At 54.4% G+C, this 16,883-nt stretch overlaps 1 protein-coding gene across 5 annotated transcripts; it reads right to left on the reverse strand.

The window, feature by feature from the left end:
• Positions 1–15: 15 nt before the first annotated feature.
• On the reverse strand, positions 16–16,394 carry chd8 (chromodomain helicase DNA binding protein 8). Of its 5 annotated transcripts, none has more exons than XM_062481295.1 (40): positions 16,380–16,394; positions 15,281–15,548; positions 14,063–15,161; positions 13,504–13,815; positions 13,168–13,281; positions 12,525–13,027; positions 12,245–12,356; positions 11,894–12,106; positions 11,661–11,729; positions 11,498–11,553; positions 11,262–11,379; positions 11,000–11,083; positions 10,681–10,818; positions 10,346–10,467; positions 9,921–10,164; positions 9,596–9,772; positions 9,162–9,305; positions 8,984–9,082; positions 8,636–8,795; positions 8,150–8,360; positions 7,672–7,867; positions 7,326–7,496; positions 6,884–7,174; positions 6,399–6,619; positions 6,053–6,255; positions 5,465–5,621; positions 5,159–5,248; positions 4,961–5,064; positions 4,729–4,852; positions 4,486–4,561; positions 3,979–4,280; positions 3,593–3,825; positions 2,783–3,424; positions 2,504–2,607; positions 2,153–2,380; positions 1,956–2,051; positions 1,636–1,749; positions 1,427–1,531; positions 1,214–1,318; positions 16–1,133 (listed from the first exon to the last, which is right to left on the reverse strand). In XM_062481295.1, exons 3-40 carry the CDS (start codon positions 15,047–15,049, stop codon positions 747–749), a joined length of 7,812 nt encoding a protein of 2,603 aa, XP_062337279.1. In that variant the 5' UTR covers positions 15,050–15,161; positions 15,281–15,548; positions 16,380–16,394; the 3' UTR covers positions 16–746. The 5 variants fall into 5 exon arrangements, with proteins under 5 accessions (XP_062337279.1, XP_062337280.1, XP_062337281.1 ...); XM_062481296.1 differs by having other exon boundaries at positions 15,480–15,548; positions 16,298–16,384; XM_062481297.1 differs by having other exon boundaries at positions 11,894–12,103; positions 16,298–16,384.
• Between the last annotated feature and the right edge of the window lie 489 nt (positions 16,395–16,883).

The following is a 16,883-nucleotide window of genomic DNA, read 5'->3' on the forward strand; positions in this document are numbered from 1 at the left end:
ACAAAGACCAGAATCTGTAGTTCACTGTAGATTGCTGTTATTCATATCACAGATACAGTCAGGTCATAAAACAAGAATTATAACTCAATGCGGTCATTTTGCACCATAGCACACAACTGATCGGTTCTACCATTGTACAATACACCCATCTTCCTATCACTGGATCAGTAACTAATACATCCCATCCCCTCTCCCTCCCACTCAAGAAAGAAATGTACATCCGAACATTGGACTCCTCTAGTTCACTGACTCAACTGGGCACAGAAATGGCCTATTAAATCAGACTCAGGCATCATGGGAGCTCAGTACATGTGTCCACTCATCCAGTTCCTTGGAATACTGGAGGGCCAGCTTGGAGTTTCTTGGGTAACAAAAGGGTTTCTGTACAGCATGGCTCTCCCTTACACTTGAGGCTGAGGAAGAGGCCAAGGAGGTTGGCAGAGGTGAGTAAAAGGTGAAAGGGAGGCTCTGGATGAGGCCCCTGAGGGGACTGAGCGTGAATAAGGGCTGGTCAGAGACAGAAGGGGAGTATCATGAATGAAAGGAATGGAAGTTGATGGGCGCAAACCTACTTTCCCCCCCAAAAAACCTACATGAAACAAATAAGTAAAAAGAGGGAACAAAAAAAACACGTCCGTCCATTATTTGATACAGATAATGATAAAAATAAAAAGGAATAATGACACGAATGAGGAAAATAACATGATTTCAATTGGAAAGGGCTATGTCAGACAAGATGTGCTTGGTCAATCCTCTGAGCTGGAAGAGGAAGAGTCTGATTCGTCCTTCTGCGCCATGATGACGTCGTCCAATAGGGCCTCCCTGTCTGAACTCTCATATCCGCCCTGTGACAAACTGTCACCTCCCTCCATCTTGACGTCGAAGTCAGGGGGCAGGAAGTGGTGGGGTCCGGTCAGGTTGCTCCCATCCTCCAGGTCTTCATCGTCCATCATGTAGGCCCCATCGGAAACTAGGGTCTCCTCCTCTTCATCTTCCTCCTCGCCTCCCACCAGCAGGGGGTCCTCCAGCGGGGTGGGTTGGGGGGCGTGGTGGTGGTGACGGCGCCGACCTCGCTTGGGGATGTCAGACTCGTCAGTCAGGAGCCGGTGGAAGAGGCTCTCAGGGAGGAAGCCCTAGACAGAGAGGCAGGAGGAAGTTTAGTCCGGTGATAAATCCACACAATACAAGAGAAGCAGTAGATGCAAGTACTCACAGAGCTTCGAACAGTCTCCGCCCAGTCTGGTGCTACGGCGTAGTCTGGGTTCTCCTCTAGAAACTCCCCCAGGTCCTGCAGCAGAGGTCCGAAGGCTGCTCCCACCTGACCGAGAGAAGAACGCAACCTTATGGCAACTTAAGAGCAGAGCAACAGCACCAACACTGACAACAGCTGGGCATTTCAGCACCCCCTGATAATCCAAAGTCTTACCTTCTTTCCTGTCTTCATATCGATGATCTTCACCTTCTCGCTCCCCGTCACTGCCTTCTCGGTCCTCTTCCTCCTCCTCCTCCTCTTATTCCTGTTGACAAGCAGCTGGGGGGAGACGGGAGGAAATCATAGGGATCTAAGTAAACACGAATGACACTGCTTTACAGGTCACGGGGGTAAAGGGTGGTACTATGTGTAGGTGTGTCTACCTCCAGCATGTCTCCCTCCACCTCGTAGTCTGGGTTCTCCTTCAGCCAGTTGGGTGGGCCCCTGCGCCGGGGTGCCCTCTCCGCACTTTGAACCACCCCGTCTGGGTCCGACAACTAGGGTAGAGACACAGAAGTGGTGTGATGTCAATATCGGAGCGGATGGGATTTACAACGCGGTGTGTGCTCGCTGTCCCAGGAGAATTTTATGGCTCTCCTAGACATCTTCAGAGTATGAGCAGATGTGCTTCCCTCTGCATGGAAAGTGATTATCGCTTCTGAATGTGAATGTGTACTTTGACTTTGTGACCCCACACACACACCTCTTGGTCCCTCCGTTTCCTACGTCCACTGCTCTCTCCCCCCGCCCCGTTGGGCATCAAAGCCTGCTTGGAAAACGTCAGCTTCAACCCCTCCTCCTAAGACAGAGACAAGGGGGGGGGGGATGTTTATCCATGACATTTCACCACTGCCAAAAAGCTCTCCTTTTCCTTTCATGATGTCCTCCCCCGCGCCTCACCTTGAGGAGTTTGACGGTGAACTCAGAGTCCTGCTCATCAGTCCCTTCCCCGCCAGGGGTGCTGTGGCCTTTACGCATGAGCCGGGAGTAGCTGAGCTCGTCTCCTCCCCCCTGCTCGTCAGAGGCGGAGGTCAGCTGGTTCTCAGCTGTGTAGCGGCGTCCGGCTGGCCACTGGCCAGTCAGAACCAGCGTGCAGAGGCTGTCCAGACGGTTGATCAACACGCGGTCCTGAGGAACAGGACATGAACACATCCATAACTCCAAAGCCGAGTGCAATGAAGTGGTCTGAAAGCCTTCCCACCACCCACACCCGGTCCTACATCTCTCATGCGAGTTTGTGTGGGCGCATACCTTGGGCCAGTCCACTCGAAGGGGGTCAGTCAGGGGTGCACCCTCTTGGGAAGGGGTCATGGAGAGCATGCTGTTCTCCTCATCCCCATCACACACCTTGGCAGCTGAGGAAACAAGTCACGGCTGTTCATGTGTGTTCAGCTACACGCTGCGGTCAGCATACAGCAATACGGTTGGGTATCGTTTGGGTTTTTACAATACCATGTTCTTCGACTTTCCGTCATATTTTGTATTAACTATCATTTCATAATTTCAGCAGCCTCACTCTCTTTCACTGACCTCGTTCTCGCTCAGTTTCGCTCTCCCCACTCTCGTCAGAGCTGGCCGAGCCATCGGACGACGAAGAGCCGGAATCTGTAACGGAATCTGAGTCCGACAGCCCTCCTCCCCCTCCTCCTCTCTTCCTCCCACTTCCTCTGGGCCCCCTCCCTCTGCTCTTCTTCCAGCCCCAGCCAGTCCGCGCCCGGCCCTTGCCCTCCTGGTGAGTCAGGGGCGTGGTCTGGACCTCTGGGGCACTGGCGGTTTCGCCCGCCGGCGGTCGAGGCTCCTCCTCCTCCTCCTTCTTCACGGCTGGCTCCTCCTCTCCCTGGGACGTGCTGGTGGGCTGTGGGGCCGGGGGCAGGGCCTGCTGGTAGTCCTGGCGAGCCTGGTTGAAGGTGAACTGCGGGTCGGAGAAGATGGAGAGCTCGGTGCGGCTGACGCCGTGGAGGGCGGCGCCCAGCATGAGCTGGCGGTCGTGGTCGGGCGCGCTCCACCACACGGGCAGCTCGGGGCTGGGCGGGGCCAGCGGGAGGCGCTCCTCCAGGGAGGGGTTGGGCAGGACGCGCTCCCGGAGGCGACGCAGCAGGCTGATGCGGTAGAGGGTGCGTGAGGCGCGCTCCTCTGTGATGGGGGCCAGAGACTGGGACACCTCGGAGGGGTCTGGGAGGGACAGAAACAGGGTGGGATTAGGGCTGCATGACTGCTGAACGGTTCTAGTCACCGTCACAACTCGTCTGGCGTCTAAGTGTCTGAAGTGAGTGAGTTGTGTACTGGTTGTGGAAGTCAGGTGGTGTGTCTATGGGCCTGCCTGGCTGGCGAGGTGTCTACCTTCTCCGTGGGCTGGGCGCAGGTGGCAAACCCTGCGGCACATGGCCAGGAAGCAGCGGAAGTAGCGACACAGGCTCTCGTCGGTCTTCTTGTCCAGACGGGCGAAGGTGCGGAAGCGGGTCCAGTCCATGTCGGGCTCCTCCCCCTGCGGGTCGCCCTCCTCCTTCTTGATGCGCTCCACGCCAAACGTGGAGACCACGCGGTAGAAGTCACACTCCTCCCTCCTGGTCCACCTGGTGAAAAATGATGGGGTGGGGTGGGGGGGAGATGCAGAGAGAGACCATGCGAGAGAGGAACCTTGAATACAAATTTTAAAATTCCACATATACACAGACACACACATACATTCTGTATGGAAAGACACAGGATAAATCAGCCAATTTAACCTATGCTTGCTGTTGCTGGGCAGATACCTCTGCTGGCGTTCCTGCCGGGCGATCTCCTTCAGCTTGCTGGCCTGCTCGCACCTCCTGCGCCTGCGGTCACCCTTCTCTGCCGCCTCCATCTTCAGCTGCTCCCGCCTGTAGCTGCGCTGGTAGGCCGTGATCAGGCGCCGGAGCCTGGCGGTGAGCGACGAGCTGGTGGGCCACTCACAGGCTGTGCTCTGGCCAGAGGACGGCCCCTCCGGCACCACCGGGCCCGCCCTGTCCTCCACGCAGATCTCATCGTCCATGGCCATGGAGTCAGGCTGGGGGGGCGGAGTCATATCTTGGTTTGTACGTACATCTATGTCTCGTTGATGCTAATGTTCGACGGCATCAATGAAGACGCCGGGGTCAACGTTATGCGCGGCTCAGTCTAGTACTGTTGGCTGCGTTATGGCTACGTCATTATGGTTCAACAGCACTCCATGGCTCGGGAGTGCTGATGGGATGGGCTTTAGTGTGGCTCACCTCCTCGTAAAGGTCTTTGGTGTGCCTCGCGGCAGGCTTGAACTCTGGGTCTTCAGAATACTTGTCATAGTCTCCGCTGCAGAACAGACAGCACAAACAAAACCCGTTTCAACCGGAACGCGGGCGACAGCGCTGCCAACACACCTGAGGCCATCAGAGTGGCTTCCATATCAGTGATACGAGACAGTCAGCCAGTAGGCAGGATCATGGGTCCGTTACACAGAATGAACTGGTGTTACTCACTCATCTCCTAGCTCTGCGTCGCCCGTGTGTTGCTCGGCATCGATGGCCCGGTCGTCAGGGCGACCAGCGCGCTCCAGGAAACAGAGGCACGGGTCAGCACGCATGGTTGTGTACATCTCATAGCCTGGAGTCACAGAGAGGCAACAAACACTCTCAGCATATTGTACAGAGTGTTGAAGGGAACTGACCATCTCTCTTTCACGCACGCACACACACACGCACACACACACACCGTGCTTGAAGACTCCCACTAGGAGTGAGCGGTCAGCCTCCGTGTCCCACCAGCCTGACGGCACCTCCTGCTGTTCCATCTCAGGCATCCAGATGTCAACATCCCTAAAGAGACACACACACACACACACTCAATGTAACATGTGTAAGTGTATACATGTGTGAAGGGGGAAACGTGTGTGTGTTTGTGTGTCCTTACCTGGCATCAGCTCCTCTCAACACTGAGTCTGAGTGGTCTCCAATGACCTCCTGTCTGAGGTAGTACAGCATGCGCACCCTCAGCAACACCCTGGAAGAGGGACAGGGTTCATATGGTACCTCACACACAGCTGTATGCACTCTCTCATGCACACACACACAGCTGTACGCACTCTCTCATGCACACACACACACAGCTGGACACACTCTCTCATGCACACACACACACACACACAGCTGTACGCACTCTCTCATGCACACACACACACACACACACACACACACACAGGTGGACGGTAGCACTGACTTGTTGCATTGGTGCTTGAGATGTTTGCGGTAGCTGTCGTCCAGGAGCAGCGAGTCGGGGTTGTACTTGCGGATCCACTCCACCTTCTGCACGTCGAAGGAGCTCTGGGCCTTCACCCTCTTGCCTTTCCTGCCTCTGGGCACAGGGATGCTCAGGCCTGCGTGGACACACACACACACACACACACCTCTGTTACTCACAACCACACAACTAATAACTACGACGACAATAACTACAAATCTAACAGATTCAGTGTGTTTCAGTTTATCCTAGAGAATGTGTGTGTACATATTGTAACTGGACAAGGCCGGAACTGAACTCAGCACCGCGCCCCGTATTCAGCACAGGACAGCAGCAGGGGTTCAGCACCCAGGACAGCGGCAGGCTGCCCAGCTGCTCAAAGCACTTCTTTGTTTGATTAGTAAATACAGGCCGTTTACCTTTCCCATGTGTGGGTGGTCTCCTCTCCTCCTCACAACACAGTAATAACTGAGGACAGAGACTCAGTGTGTGTGTATGTATATGTGTGTTTATGGGTGTGTGTGTGTATGAATGTGTGTTTATGGGTGTGTGTGTGTGTGTGTGTACCCGAGTGGTTGAGGAGCGTCTGAGGTTCCCGGCCGTTCTCCGGAGGCGTGATGAGCTCCCAGATGAAGCTCTTGATGTTCTCGTCCCCGCGGTAGTGCAGCAGACAGAAGACCAGGATGACCCTGCAGATGGTCTCCACATCCCGCTCCCCTAGACGCCGCTTACAGCGCGCGTGGGCAAGGATGTCTCGCCAGCGCCCCCACCTGGAGGAGAGGAGAGGTAGGAGAAAAGAGAGAACATTGATGCAGAGAAAAATGAAACTGAAACCGTTTTAGCCAAACCAGCAAATATACCCCGTGACTGTAACTTCCTGACTTCTGTCATGTGAAAAGGGGAGTCTACTTACCCATAAACGAGGAGGTGTTTCTCCACACGGAAGCAGTCCGTGCGGCCGTAGCCCACCCCGGTGTGGCGCTCGGAGCGCCGCGAGGCGCGGGACTGCCGGGAGTTGTGGGGCGGGTACTCCTCGTCGCTGTCCAGGTCGGAGAGGTCGCCGCCTTCCCCCTTCAGGGTGGAGAACTGGCGGGTCTGCTTTCTCACCCTGGGAGTGTCGATCACCAGCGTGTTCTACAGAGGGACGGGAACAGGGGGTCAAGACTTTTCACAATAAACTGCCCATAAAACTTTGACAGTTTTATACACCTTTATACACCTGTGGGTGTACAGATACACCCAGAGGTCAAATTAAGACATTTGACATATTTCTACATACACGCACAGCTAGTTCCACAGCTTAACAACGCTCTCCCGGACCTGCTTCGACAACTCATGAACCCCCAAAAGCCCACCTCCAGACATAAACAACACAGGCTTCCGGAGGCCCTCCTTTACCTTTCTGTTCATGGAGTCGTAGTCGATGTCGGCCTTCTTGGCCCACTTCTGCCAGAACTCGGGGTCGTCCAGGGCGATGTCCGTCCGGTTCTCAGACGCCACGAAGCTGGCCTTGGAGAAGGTGGAGCCCTTGCCCTCGCTCTCGATGGTGATGGTGGTGGCCCTCCTCTGGAGGATCTGGTCGATGTCCTCCTCGCAGAAGCGGCTGCCCTCGTCGTCCTCGTCCATGATGGCGGCGTACGCTCCCTTCCTCAGGAGGTCCTCGATCTCCTTCTTGGAGAACTGCTGGACCTGGGGTGTGGGTGTGTGTGTGTGTGTGGGGGGGGGTCATGGGAGATGAGCGGAGGAAAGAGTCATTACAAATACCCCCAGCTACAGGCCCAGCCCAGGCTCCAGTCTGGACCAGAGACCATGTGCGATGCAGAACAGAAAGGGTTCTCACCCCATTGACGTTGCTCTCCTTGTTGCTGCTCATGCTCTGCAGGACGGCCCGGTCCAGCCCCAGCTTCAGGCTGGCCTTGTCCAACATCTCCCTCTCGTAGGAGTTCCTGGTGATGAGGCGGTACACCTTGACGGCCTTGGATTGGCCGATGCGGTGACACCTGGCTTGGGCCTGAACGTGGAGGAGGGGGGGGGGGGGTTAGGATGAGCAAGACTGGTGTCTTCAGGGTTACAAGTCGGAATTGAAATTAAATTAAATTTTCAGTTTAAACCAAAACAATGTGTATAAAAATACAATTTAAAAAAAGCTGCCCCTTTCTACTGCCCATGTCAGTCCGACTCTCTACCTGCAGGTCGTTCTGGGGGTTCCAGTCGGAGTCAAAGATGACACAGGTGTCAGCTGCCGTAAGGTTGATGCCCAGGCCTCCAGCGCGGGTACACAGTAGGAAGACAAAGCGGTCCGAGTCAGGTTTGCTGAATCTGTCGATGGCGGCCTGGCGCAGGTTACCCCTGACTCGACCGTCAATCCGCTCGTAGAGGTATCTGCGTGGAGCAACACATTTGTCAACTGACTGACTTTCTACATCGCTACAGTTATTGGTACACGCATTTTCATGACCGTTCTGCATGACGATTCCAAAACAGAGGATTAAAATAGAATTTCACCACTCAGCTGGCCTCTGCACAGGTTTTATGCTTTTGCCCATGTGAAAAAACAGGCACAGCTTCATTACAACCCCGATTCACGCGCGTAAGCATACAGCTTCTGCTCATCCAGCGCCTTCTAAACGGCAGACTCGAGACGGCGTGCGTCTGACAGCGTACCTTTTGTTGATGAGGTAGTCCTCCAGGATGTCCAGGCAGCGCACCATCTGAGAGAAGATGAGCACCTTGTGTCCGCCGGCCTTCAGGCGGGGCAGCAGCTTGTCCAGCAGCACCAGCTTCCCCGCCGAGCGCACCAGGGCCTGCAGGTGGAAGTCAGCTGCCATGGGGTCATACACCTCCCTCAGCTCGGCCACTATCTTCTCCTCGGCTCCTGGAATAGCACACGGGGGGGGGGGGGGGAGGGGGGGGGGGTCAGAGAGATGTATGATGTAAGACTTGTCTCTGTTAAAATGCTGGGAAATATTCATGGGAGAAGAGGGCTCCTTTCTCTTTTGGAATACACAGTGCATGTTAAAAGGAGGCAAGTTGGGTCAAAACACTGCTATGATGAAATACCCACTACTATGAAAACAGAGTCTCTCCGGATTCCGCATGCTTTTCTGAGCCTGTGGGTGGTGCAGTGTGAGAGCGGGCAGGGGGAGGCACCTGAGATGAGGTAGGGGTGGTTACAGCACTTGCGGAGCTCCATCATGGTGTTGAGCAGGTTGGGCACGTTGCTGTTCTGGTTGACGCCCACGCTGAGGAAGCTGAAGTTCCTCTCCAGGATGGCTCGGTAGTACTTCTTCTGCACGTCCGTCAGCTCCACCTACAGACCACCACGCACACACACACGCACACGCACACGGTAAGCACTGGTAGAAAAATGTTGAGGCAAGGCTAGTTCGCTTTCCTCAAACGGAATAAGGATTTAGTGGAAGTTAGCGGCTAACGGCTGCACGTTTCGACGCAGGGCGAAGACCTTTTCGTTGGAAGGATTGCGGGTGGGGATCTCACCTCGATGATGGTCTCCTGCTTGGGCGCCAAGTTCTTCTCCACGTCCTCCTTGAGGCGGCGCAGCATCATGGGCTTCAGGATGGCCTGGAGCTTCTGGACCTGAGGAACACCAGTCAGCCACGCATGAGCCCCACTCGTGTGTGAGCGCACGCACGCGTACCTGTGTGTGTGGACATACCTGCTCCTCTGTTTTGAGGTCTCCAAAGTCCCGGAGGAACTCGGTCTCGGAGGGGAACTGGGCGGGCTCCAGGAAGTGCAGCAGGCTGAAGAGCTCCTCCACGGTGTTCTGAAGGGGCGTGCCCGTCAACAGCACCTTGTGCTCCTGGAAACCAGGGAGGGGGGGGGGGGGGAGCAGACGAGGAAGGAAAGAGGCAAGGGATGAAGAAGAAGAGGCATTAGAGGGAGGAGGAACAGGGAGGGAGGCAGGCGGAGACAGAGAGATAAGTTGGGGGATGCGGTAACAAAATGAAATGGATTGCATTATAGGGAGAGACGAGCGATCAATAAAGAGGAGGAGAGAAACGAGTGTGGGGGGGGGAGTGAGCGTGTGACATTGTTCCTAGACGCTCATGCAGGCCGACAGAGCCACATCCAAAAGGCTGTTTGTCTCACCAGGTCCAGCATCTTCAGGCTGTCCAGCAGCTTACAGTTGCGGTTCTTGAGGCGGTGAGCCTCGTCGATGATCACGCAGCGCCAGGAGATCTCCCTCAGCTCCGGGCAGTCCGACAACACCATCTCAAAGGTGGTGATGAGGGCGTCGAACTTGTACGCTCCCGGGATCAGGTGGTCCTGGAGGGGAGAAGGGAGAGCGGGGCGTTTAGCAGGGAGGGGGAGGCTGTGTGTGCTGATGATGAACAGGGATCCGTTTCAAAAGCAATCCCAGGACTCTGGCCCACGACACTGTGACCCACAGGCCCACGCAGACACACACACGCACCTTGTCGTCCTTGCAGTACATCTCATACTGCTGGATCATCTGTCTGCTGGCCAAGCTGCCGTGGTAAACAATGGCGTTCATGTCGGTCCAGGTGGTGAACTCCCTCTCCCAGTTTGTGATGGTGGAGAGGGGCGCGATGACAAGGAAGGGGCCTTGGATGCCGGCCCCAAACACCTCCGACAGCAGGGAGATGGACTGGATGGTCTTCCCCAAGCCCATCTCGTCTGCCAGGATACAGTTCTGCCTGTAGGGGGGACGGGGGGGGGGGGGAGAGGGAAGAGCCAAGGTTAAGATAGATGGTTTGTGTTGGAGGTAGAGTGAGTTCGGGAGAGAATGGATGTGTGGATCTGAACTTTAGATTCTGGAGGTCTATACTAATTCTTCTGGCCGTGTAAATCATCTGGATAGGTGTGCGCTGTATGTACCTGTTGTACCAGTTGAAGAGCAGCCAGTTGACTCCCTCCAGCTGGTACTCTCTCAGGATGTTGCCACTCTTGTACTCTCTGGACTCCTCCAGCTTCTTCCAGGCTGCAGCCTGAGGGCGGGGCTGAGAGGAGGAAGAGGAGGGGTCAGGGTGAAGGGGGGGGGCACAGCTCATCCATCTCATTCTGACACACACACACACACAACACTGAAAGCCCTAGCACACACTGCTACACCCATATGCTTATAATAAAATTCCCTCACACTCACTCCCAAACACACACACACACACACACACCATGCACTCCCATACATAAACACATTCCCGAGAACTCACAGTTCTCTTCAGGCGAGCCTGGCGGTTCTGGATCTTCTTGAACTCCTCCACCTTCTCCTCGTCGACGTCCTCCTTCAGCTCCCAGGTGGCGTCCTCGTACGGCAGGGAGCACCACTTCACCAGGTAGTAGATCACCGGCTGAGGGAGGAAAGCCAATCATCAACATGGATCTTTTGGTTTGTTTGCAGGGATTGGATTAGTTTAGCTGACCAGAATCAAGGAAGCACTTATTATTGTTTTTTTGGGCCACTTTATTAACATGTCTGGGAAGACAAGTTAGAAAAGTGAGCGTCCAGAGCTCAGAGGAGTGACCGCTCACCTCTCCGTTGTCTTTGTCCACACTGTGCGACTCGTCCAGAATACGGTCCACCTCCACATAGTCTGGGTTGAACGACTCTTCTTCCTGGGGACAGCAGGGTGGACGGGGTTATTCATGAAACAACCTTTATTTTGGTCTCATATCACAGACACAGACCAAACCACCCCAACACAAACACGCGTACTTTGTCACAATACACGGTTTGCAGTGGGGCAGAATGCTGAAACACAACAAGTAAATAATGTGTTTGTTGTCCCCTCACCTCCTGGAAGAGGAGTCTCATCTGGGCCTGTTTGGCCTTGAACCTCTTCAGCTTCTGGTGGATCCTCTTATCCCTCTCCAACTGCTCCAAGGTGGCCCACTCACAGTGGAGGTACGAGCTAGGAGGTCATATGCAAGTCAACATTCACTACTTGACCTGTACAGGAATGTACATATGTACATTCCTGTACAAACATAAGCACATCAATAATAGGAATGAAGGTGATTAGGACTTACTAGTTCTTATACTTCACAAAGAATTCCTCAACACTGCCATACTGGCCGGGAGACACCTGTAAATAACCAGTAAGTTAGTATTTTCTGTGTAGGTTGTACACTTATTGTATGTCATAGAAAGCTTACAAGCAACATCCACGCTGCAGGAATGTGTTTAACTCACCTCTTTTTTCGTTAGTCTCATGGACAAAACCTTGTCGACGATTGCCGCATCCTCCTCGCTGGGGTTTTCCTGTAGAACACAAACACCTTCAATATGCGTGCGATAACCCATGCTTCAATCATTTACACTCAGAACAACAACAAAACCCCTAGTCACATCGCAACATCGTAATATTGATAAACAATGTGTTTTATATACAAATATACACATTTCAGATGGGTTTGTTCGCTCACCACAAAGAACTGCATGCTGGCCAGCCCGTCACCGTCCAGCTCCAGCTCCTGTTTCAGCTGCGCGCCCATCAGCTGGGATCCCCCGCTGATGGACGCCACCGCCGCCGCCGTGGTGGTCACGTCCACGTCCTCGTCGTCCTCGTCGTCCGTGATCTTGATGTCCAGGTCCTCCGTGTACTTCTTCCTCTTCACCTGCCGGTTAGAGCGCCTCTTCTGGCCGGGAGGGAACACGTGCCGAGGAGTTATAAAAACGCAAAACGCAGGAGCTGCGTGGTGTGTTGGCAAGTGCAGCATTGTGGTGTGTGTGTGTGTGTGTGTGGGTGTGTGGGGGTGTTCCCGTCTGGCTGTCACCTGCAGCAAGTCCTCCTCCAGGGTGCGGGGCGAGGCTGGGCTCAGCTCTCCATCTGAGTGGTCTGAGGAGGCGTTCCTCTTCCTCTTCTTAATCCCCACTGGAGTGATGGTGCTGGGCGGGGGGAGGGGGGAGACAGACAGATGAGAGATCCAATCAGCTTGGATGAAAAGGACACCCATGGGATTAGGTAGAGGACGAAAGCAACACACAGATGTTTCTGACTTACTTCCCACCACACTGACATAACGGCTGCCCCCCCCCAAACACACACACACTCACTTGGTCTTGGCCTTGCTCTTGCTCTTGCTGCCCCCACCGCCGGCCACGCCTGCAGCTCCACCTGCTCCAGCGACCCCCCCTGCCGCCTTGGCCTTGCCCTTCTTCTCCGCCCCCACCCCGCCCTTTCCCCCCGAGGCCGCCGACCCGGGGCTCTTCTTCCTGCTCCCTCCTCCCCCGCCGCCCTTCTTCTTAGCCGCGGCAGGCGGGGTCACGGCCCCCCCCGGGTCTGCGGACGTCTGTCCGGCGGGCAGCTCGTCCTGGTTGAGGACGCGCGGGATGTTCCTCTCGCCCCGCGCCTTGGCCCTGGCGATGGCCTCGGCGACTATGCGGTTGGCCTTCTCCTGCTTGCACAGGGTCTCCACGCGGCGCACGGGCTCGCCGGCCTTGGCTAGGCGGATCCCCCCAGCCGCCATGGTGGTGGTGGTGGAGGCCGAGCCGGCGGCGGAGGTGTTGATGACCTTCACCACAGAGACGGTGCCCCCTGCTGTGGACGTGGAGCTGGTCTGGGGGGTGGGAGGAGACAGGCGTTAAAGGGAAGCGTGAAGTGTTGGGCTTCGTACGGTCCACCTGTAGATATCTGCCAAACAAGCATTAACACTTTCATTGTGAGTGTCAGGACAGGACAGAGGAGGTGTTCGCCCACCTGTGGCTGCAGCAGCAGCTTAAGCGGCACAGCCAGTCTCTGTCCTCCTTGGCCCTGGGAGATCTGCACCACCTGAGGGCTGCCTGTAGTCCCCGTCCCTGACACCAGCTGATACTACAGGGCCAAAAGACAAGGTCCTCAAATGTCAAGTTCAACCCTCCAAGTTCACGACGCGCATTCCGTTTTCCCGAGGCCCTATGCACTGTAGATCTGAAGGTAAAGGACGTTTACACCTGTATGAACCTATCACTTGTCCCTACTAAACCTACGTGCACAAGTGTAGCAATGGGACAAATGGGTTGGTTTGGCATCAAGGTTCATCCTCCTCCTCCTCACCTTAGCTCCTCCCTGCTGGTTGGGCTGCTGCTGCACCTGCAGCTGGATGGTCAGTACTTTGGGCTGTGCCCCGGTCTGGCCTGCCTGTCTGGCTTGGGTGAGGGCAGCCAGCTGACCTCCCTGGAGGACCAGCTTCCCTGGAAGAGAGCCCAGCACCAGCCTAGGCTGCTGACCGCCCTGCCCAGCCTGCTGCAACTGCACCGTCTGCCGCTGCTGGCCTGCACCCGCTCCGATGGTGACGGTTCCTGCCTGGCCTGTGCCGCCCTGGGATGGTTGCTGGAGGACGAGAGTGATGCGCTTTGCCTCGCCACCCTGAGAGAGAGAGAGAGAGAGAGAGAGAGAGAGAGAGAGAGAGAGAGAGAGAGAGAGAGAGAGAGAGAGAGAGAGAGAGAGAGAGAGAGAGAGAGAGAGAGAGAGAGAGAGAGAGAGAGAGAGTTATGGAAAGAAAGAAAACTGGCGAACCATGTGACCCAATGGTGTCCCAATGAATTGAAGTTCACTACACAACATCAAACATGCTTTCATCCCAGTAAGAGTGGGTTCGACTGGGAAGTCTCACCTGCTGCGGCATGGTGGTGAGAGTGACACCTTGAGGTCGGACCGTGCCCGAGGTGGTGACCTGTGGCTGGCCTTGCATGGCTTGCTGCAGCTGCACCTGGATCTGCGTGGGCTGCCCCTGGTTCTGGAGCTGCACCTGGGTCTGGGCCTGGGCAAGCTGGGCCTGTGTGGGCAGCTGGACCTGCATCGTCTGACCAGCCTGGACCTGCGTCTGCGTCTGGGGCATGGAGGTCAGCAGCACCTGCTTGACAGGCCCGTTGTGGGACTGGACCAGCCTCTGCACGCCCGTGCCAACCTTCACCTGGGTCTGCCCGGGGGCCGCCTGGTTCAAGACCGTCCCGCTTGGAAGTATGGACATGCCTGGACGGAGAGGGGTGCCTGAGAGTACCCTGGCGATGGTGACTTTGCCACCAGGAGACCCGGGCGTCCCTCCGACTGTTTGCAGCACCTGGGCTTGGCCCTGGGGTCCTTTGAGGATGACGATCTTGTGTCCTCCCTGGCCTCCGGCCTGCTGGGTGATGGCTGCGATCTGCTGAGGGGTGAGCTGGTGGGCTATGCTCTGGGCGAGCTGCTGCTGTGTGATCTGCTGTGTGCCCGAGGAACTGGACACAGTGAGGGGGGAACTCAGCAGGACGGTGGTAGCACCACTGGTGCTACTGGCTACAGAGTAAGTGGTCTGATTTACAGTCTCCAGAGCGAGTTGGGCTGGTGCTGTGGCTACAGACACAGTCTGAGGAAGGGCCACAGAGGCAGGCTGCTGTGTGGGGACTGGGTCTGGGATGGTAAGGGGAGCTGCCACTGGCATACTGAGGGCTGGGGTGGTGGAGATGTCCAGGCTGGGGTCAGAGGAGGGGTCCACCTGGCCCAGAGCCAGCTTCAGAGCTTCCTCCACGGGATCGGAGGAGCCCTGGGAGAAGGCATCATCAGGCAGGGCGTCTAGGTTAAACAGCGGCGTGTCGTCAAACAGGTCCATGATAGGGTCCGCCATCTTTCCCCGTCCACAGAGGATGGGGGATGAAAAAACTGTCTCTAACTCAGCAATGTTGTGAGTTCAGCAGTGTTGTGAGTTCGGCAATGCCCGTGCTATTTCAAGCACAAAACTGTACAGAAGAAAGGGATAAAAAAGTCACCCAAAGGCATTAACAAAGTATGACAAAGACCAACTCAAACACACACTAGACAAACTTTTAAACGCACACTCTAGTCAAGAACTACTTACTCAAATAGATATGGTCAAATTCTAGTGTCAGTCCCCTATAGTTTGTTTCAAACCAAAAGGGGCTTCGTCAAAGTATCTTTTCTGCACGGATATTGGGACTGTAAGGGAGGTGGAGAAAGGTTTGGGACAGAGGAGAGACTGCTTAAGCAGTGGATCCTCTATTCCTCCCCCTCTACCTTGCCTCCTTATCACCACCTACTTCTCTCTTCTGACTGGGCAGTTACTGAGTGGGTGCCCATCAGCAAGATCATTCGCTGCTGTCCCTTTCCTGAAGCAGAGGGGGAAACAGAGAGAACACAGAAAGAATACAGGTGAGGGGACGTTGTTGTACACAGAATACCAGGACCTAATTTAGCTAATGGACTTTTCTGTGCGGTTTCCGTGGGTAGCCCCAAGGCTCATCGACCGTCACCCTCAGACTACCATGGTTTTAAGAAGCCGACTAAAAGTGGTACATGTCACCAATGGACAATGATAGTTCCTCAATCAAACATGCATCTGTATTGACACGGAATACTAAAAACCAGAGTCTTCATAGACATTTTTGAGTTTGGACATCAACAACAAGTCAATATTGAAACCGTATGGTGACATGGTCAGACGCTTCCCTCTTCCAATGTTACTCTAACCCATCGCCGCTTGTTGTAACGACTCGCTAGCTAGCATTTGTAGCTAGCTATTGTATTGAATAAGGCTGCCTAATTGGTGTTAAATCCTCCTTTAAGACATCAGCAAACATAGATTTTGAGACAATATCAATCGATGGCTAGCATCTCTATCGATAACTGTACACCATTCACTCATTCGTAGCTACTCTCTCAATCTTCGCATCAACAAACCGGACCAAACCAAAGCAACGTGCCACAATAACCATAGCCTGTGTACGTTCAGTCACGGGTAAGGCCGCAATGCTGTTTCGGATGGACTACCTCTGTTTTACAGCCACAATACCGGCTAATAACCATACCATCCATTGCCCCAACTCTCTTGGTTATAATTTCGGGGTGCTAAATTTACCTTTGCATCGACACACATGGCTTTCTCCGTCTCACAACACAGTACGATTACAGGAAACGGCCAGCAAAGAGCAGGAACTAACCTTTTTGCCAGCATCAGCATTGAAATTGTGCCCCTCGAATCCCATCTGCTTCGCTTTGGTAACATCTAATGCTATTGGTCAGTAATGCTGTCCATCATTTTCAGGGCGGGTCATGTAGTTAGCTTGAGATAACAATAAATGCGGCCTAGTTGGGATAATTTGGTTCAGTGATCATACTCATTGAATTTTGGTTCCAAATATCTATACCTACGCATTATTATAATGCTACAGCATAGCGCAAATACAAATTCGTTTTATATCACGTTCCTTATATTACATCTATATCATCGACACATTTTTGCCTGTTTGACAGCATGTATGTAAATCATTTATACCACAATTTGACCTTTCTTAATTTTTCAGCCATTAGGGCTGTCTTACAATCGAAATATGACCTGCTCGCATAAAGCGTGTTCTGAAATAGGTAAAAAATGTTGCATGTTTCAAAATTATTTGAAATAATCATACACAAAACATAGATATAAGGCCTCGTTACTATGAATT

Source organism: Osmerus eperlanus, chromosome 16, assembly GCF_963692335.1.
Source record: "Osmerus eperlanus chromosome 16, fOsmEpe2.1, whole genome shotgun sequence".
Taxonomy (NCBI): Eukaryota; Metazoa; Chordata; class Actinopteri; order Osmeriformes; family Osmeridae; genus Osmerus; species Osmerus eperlanus.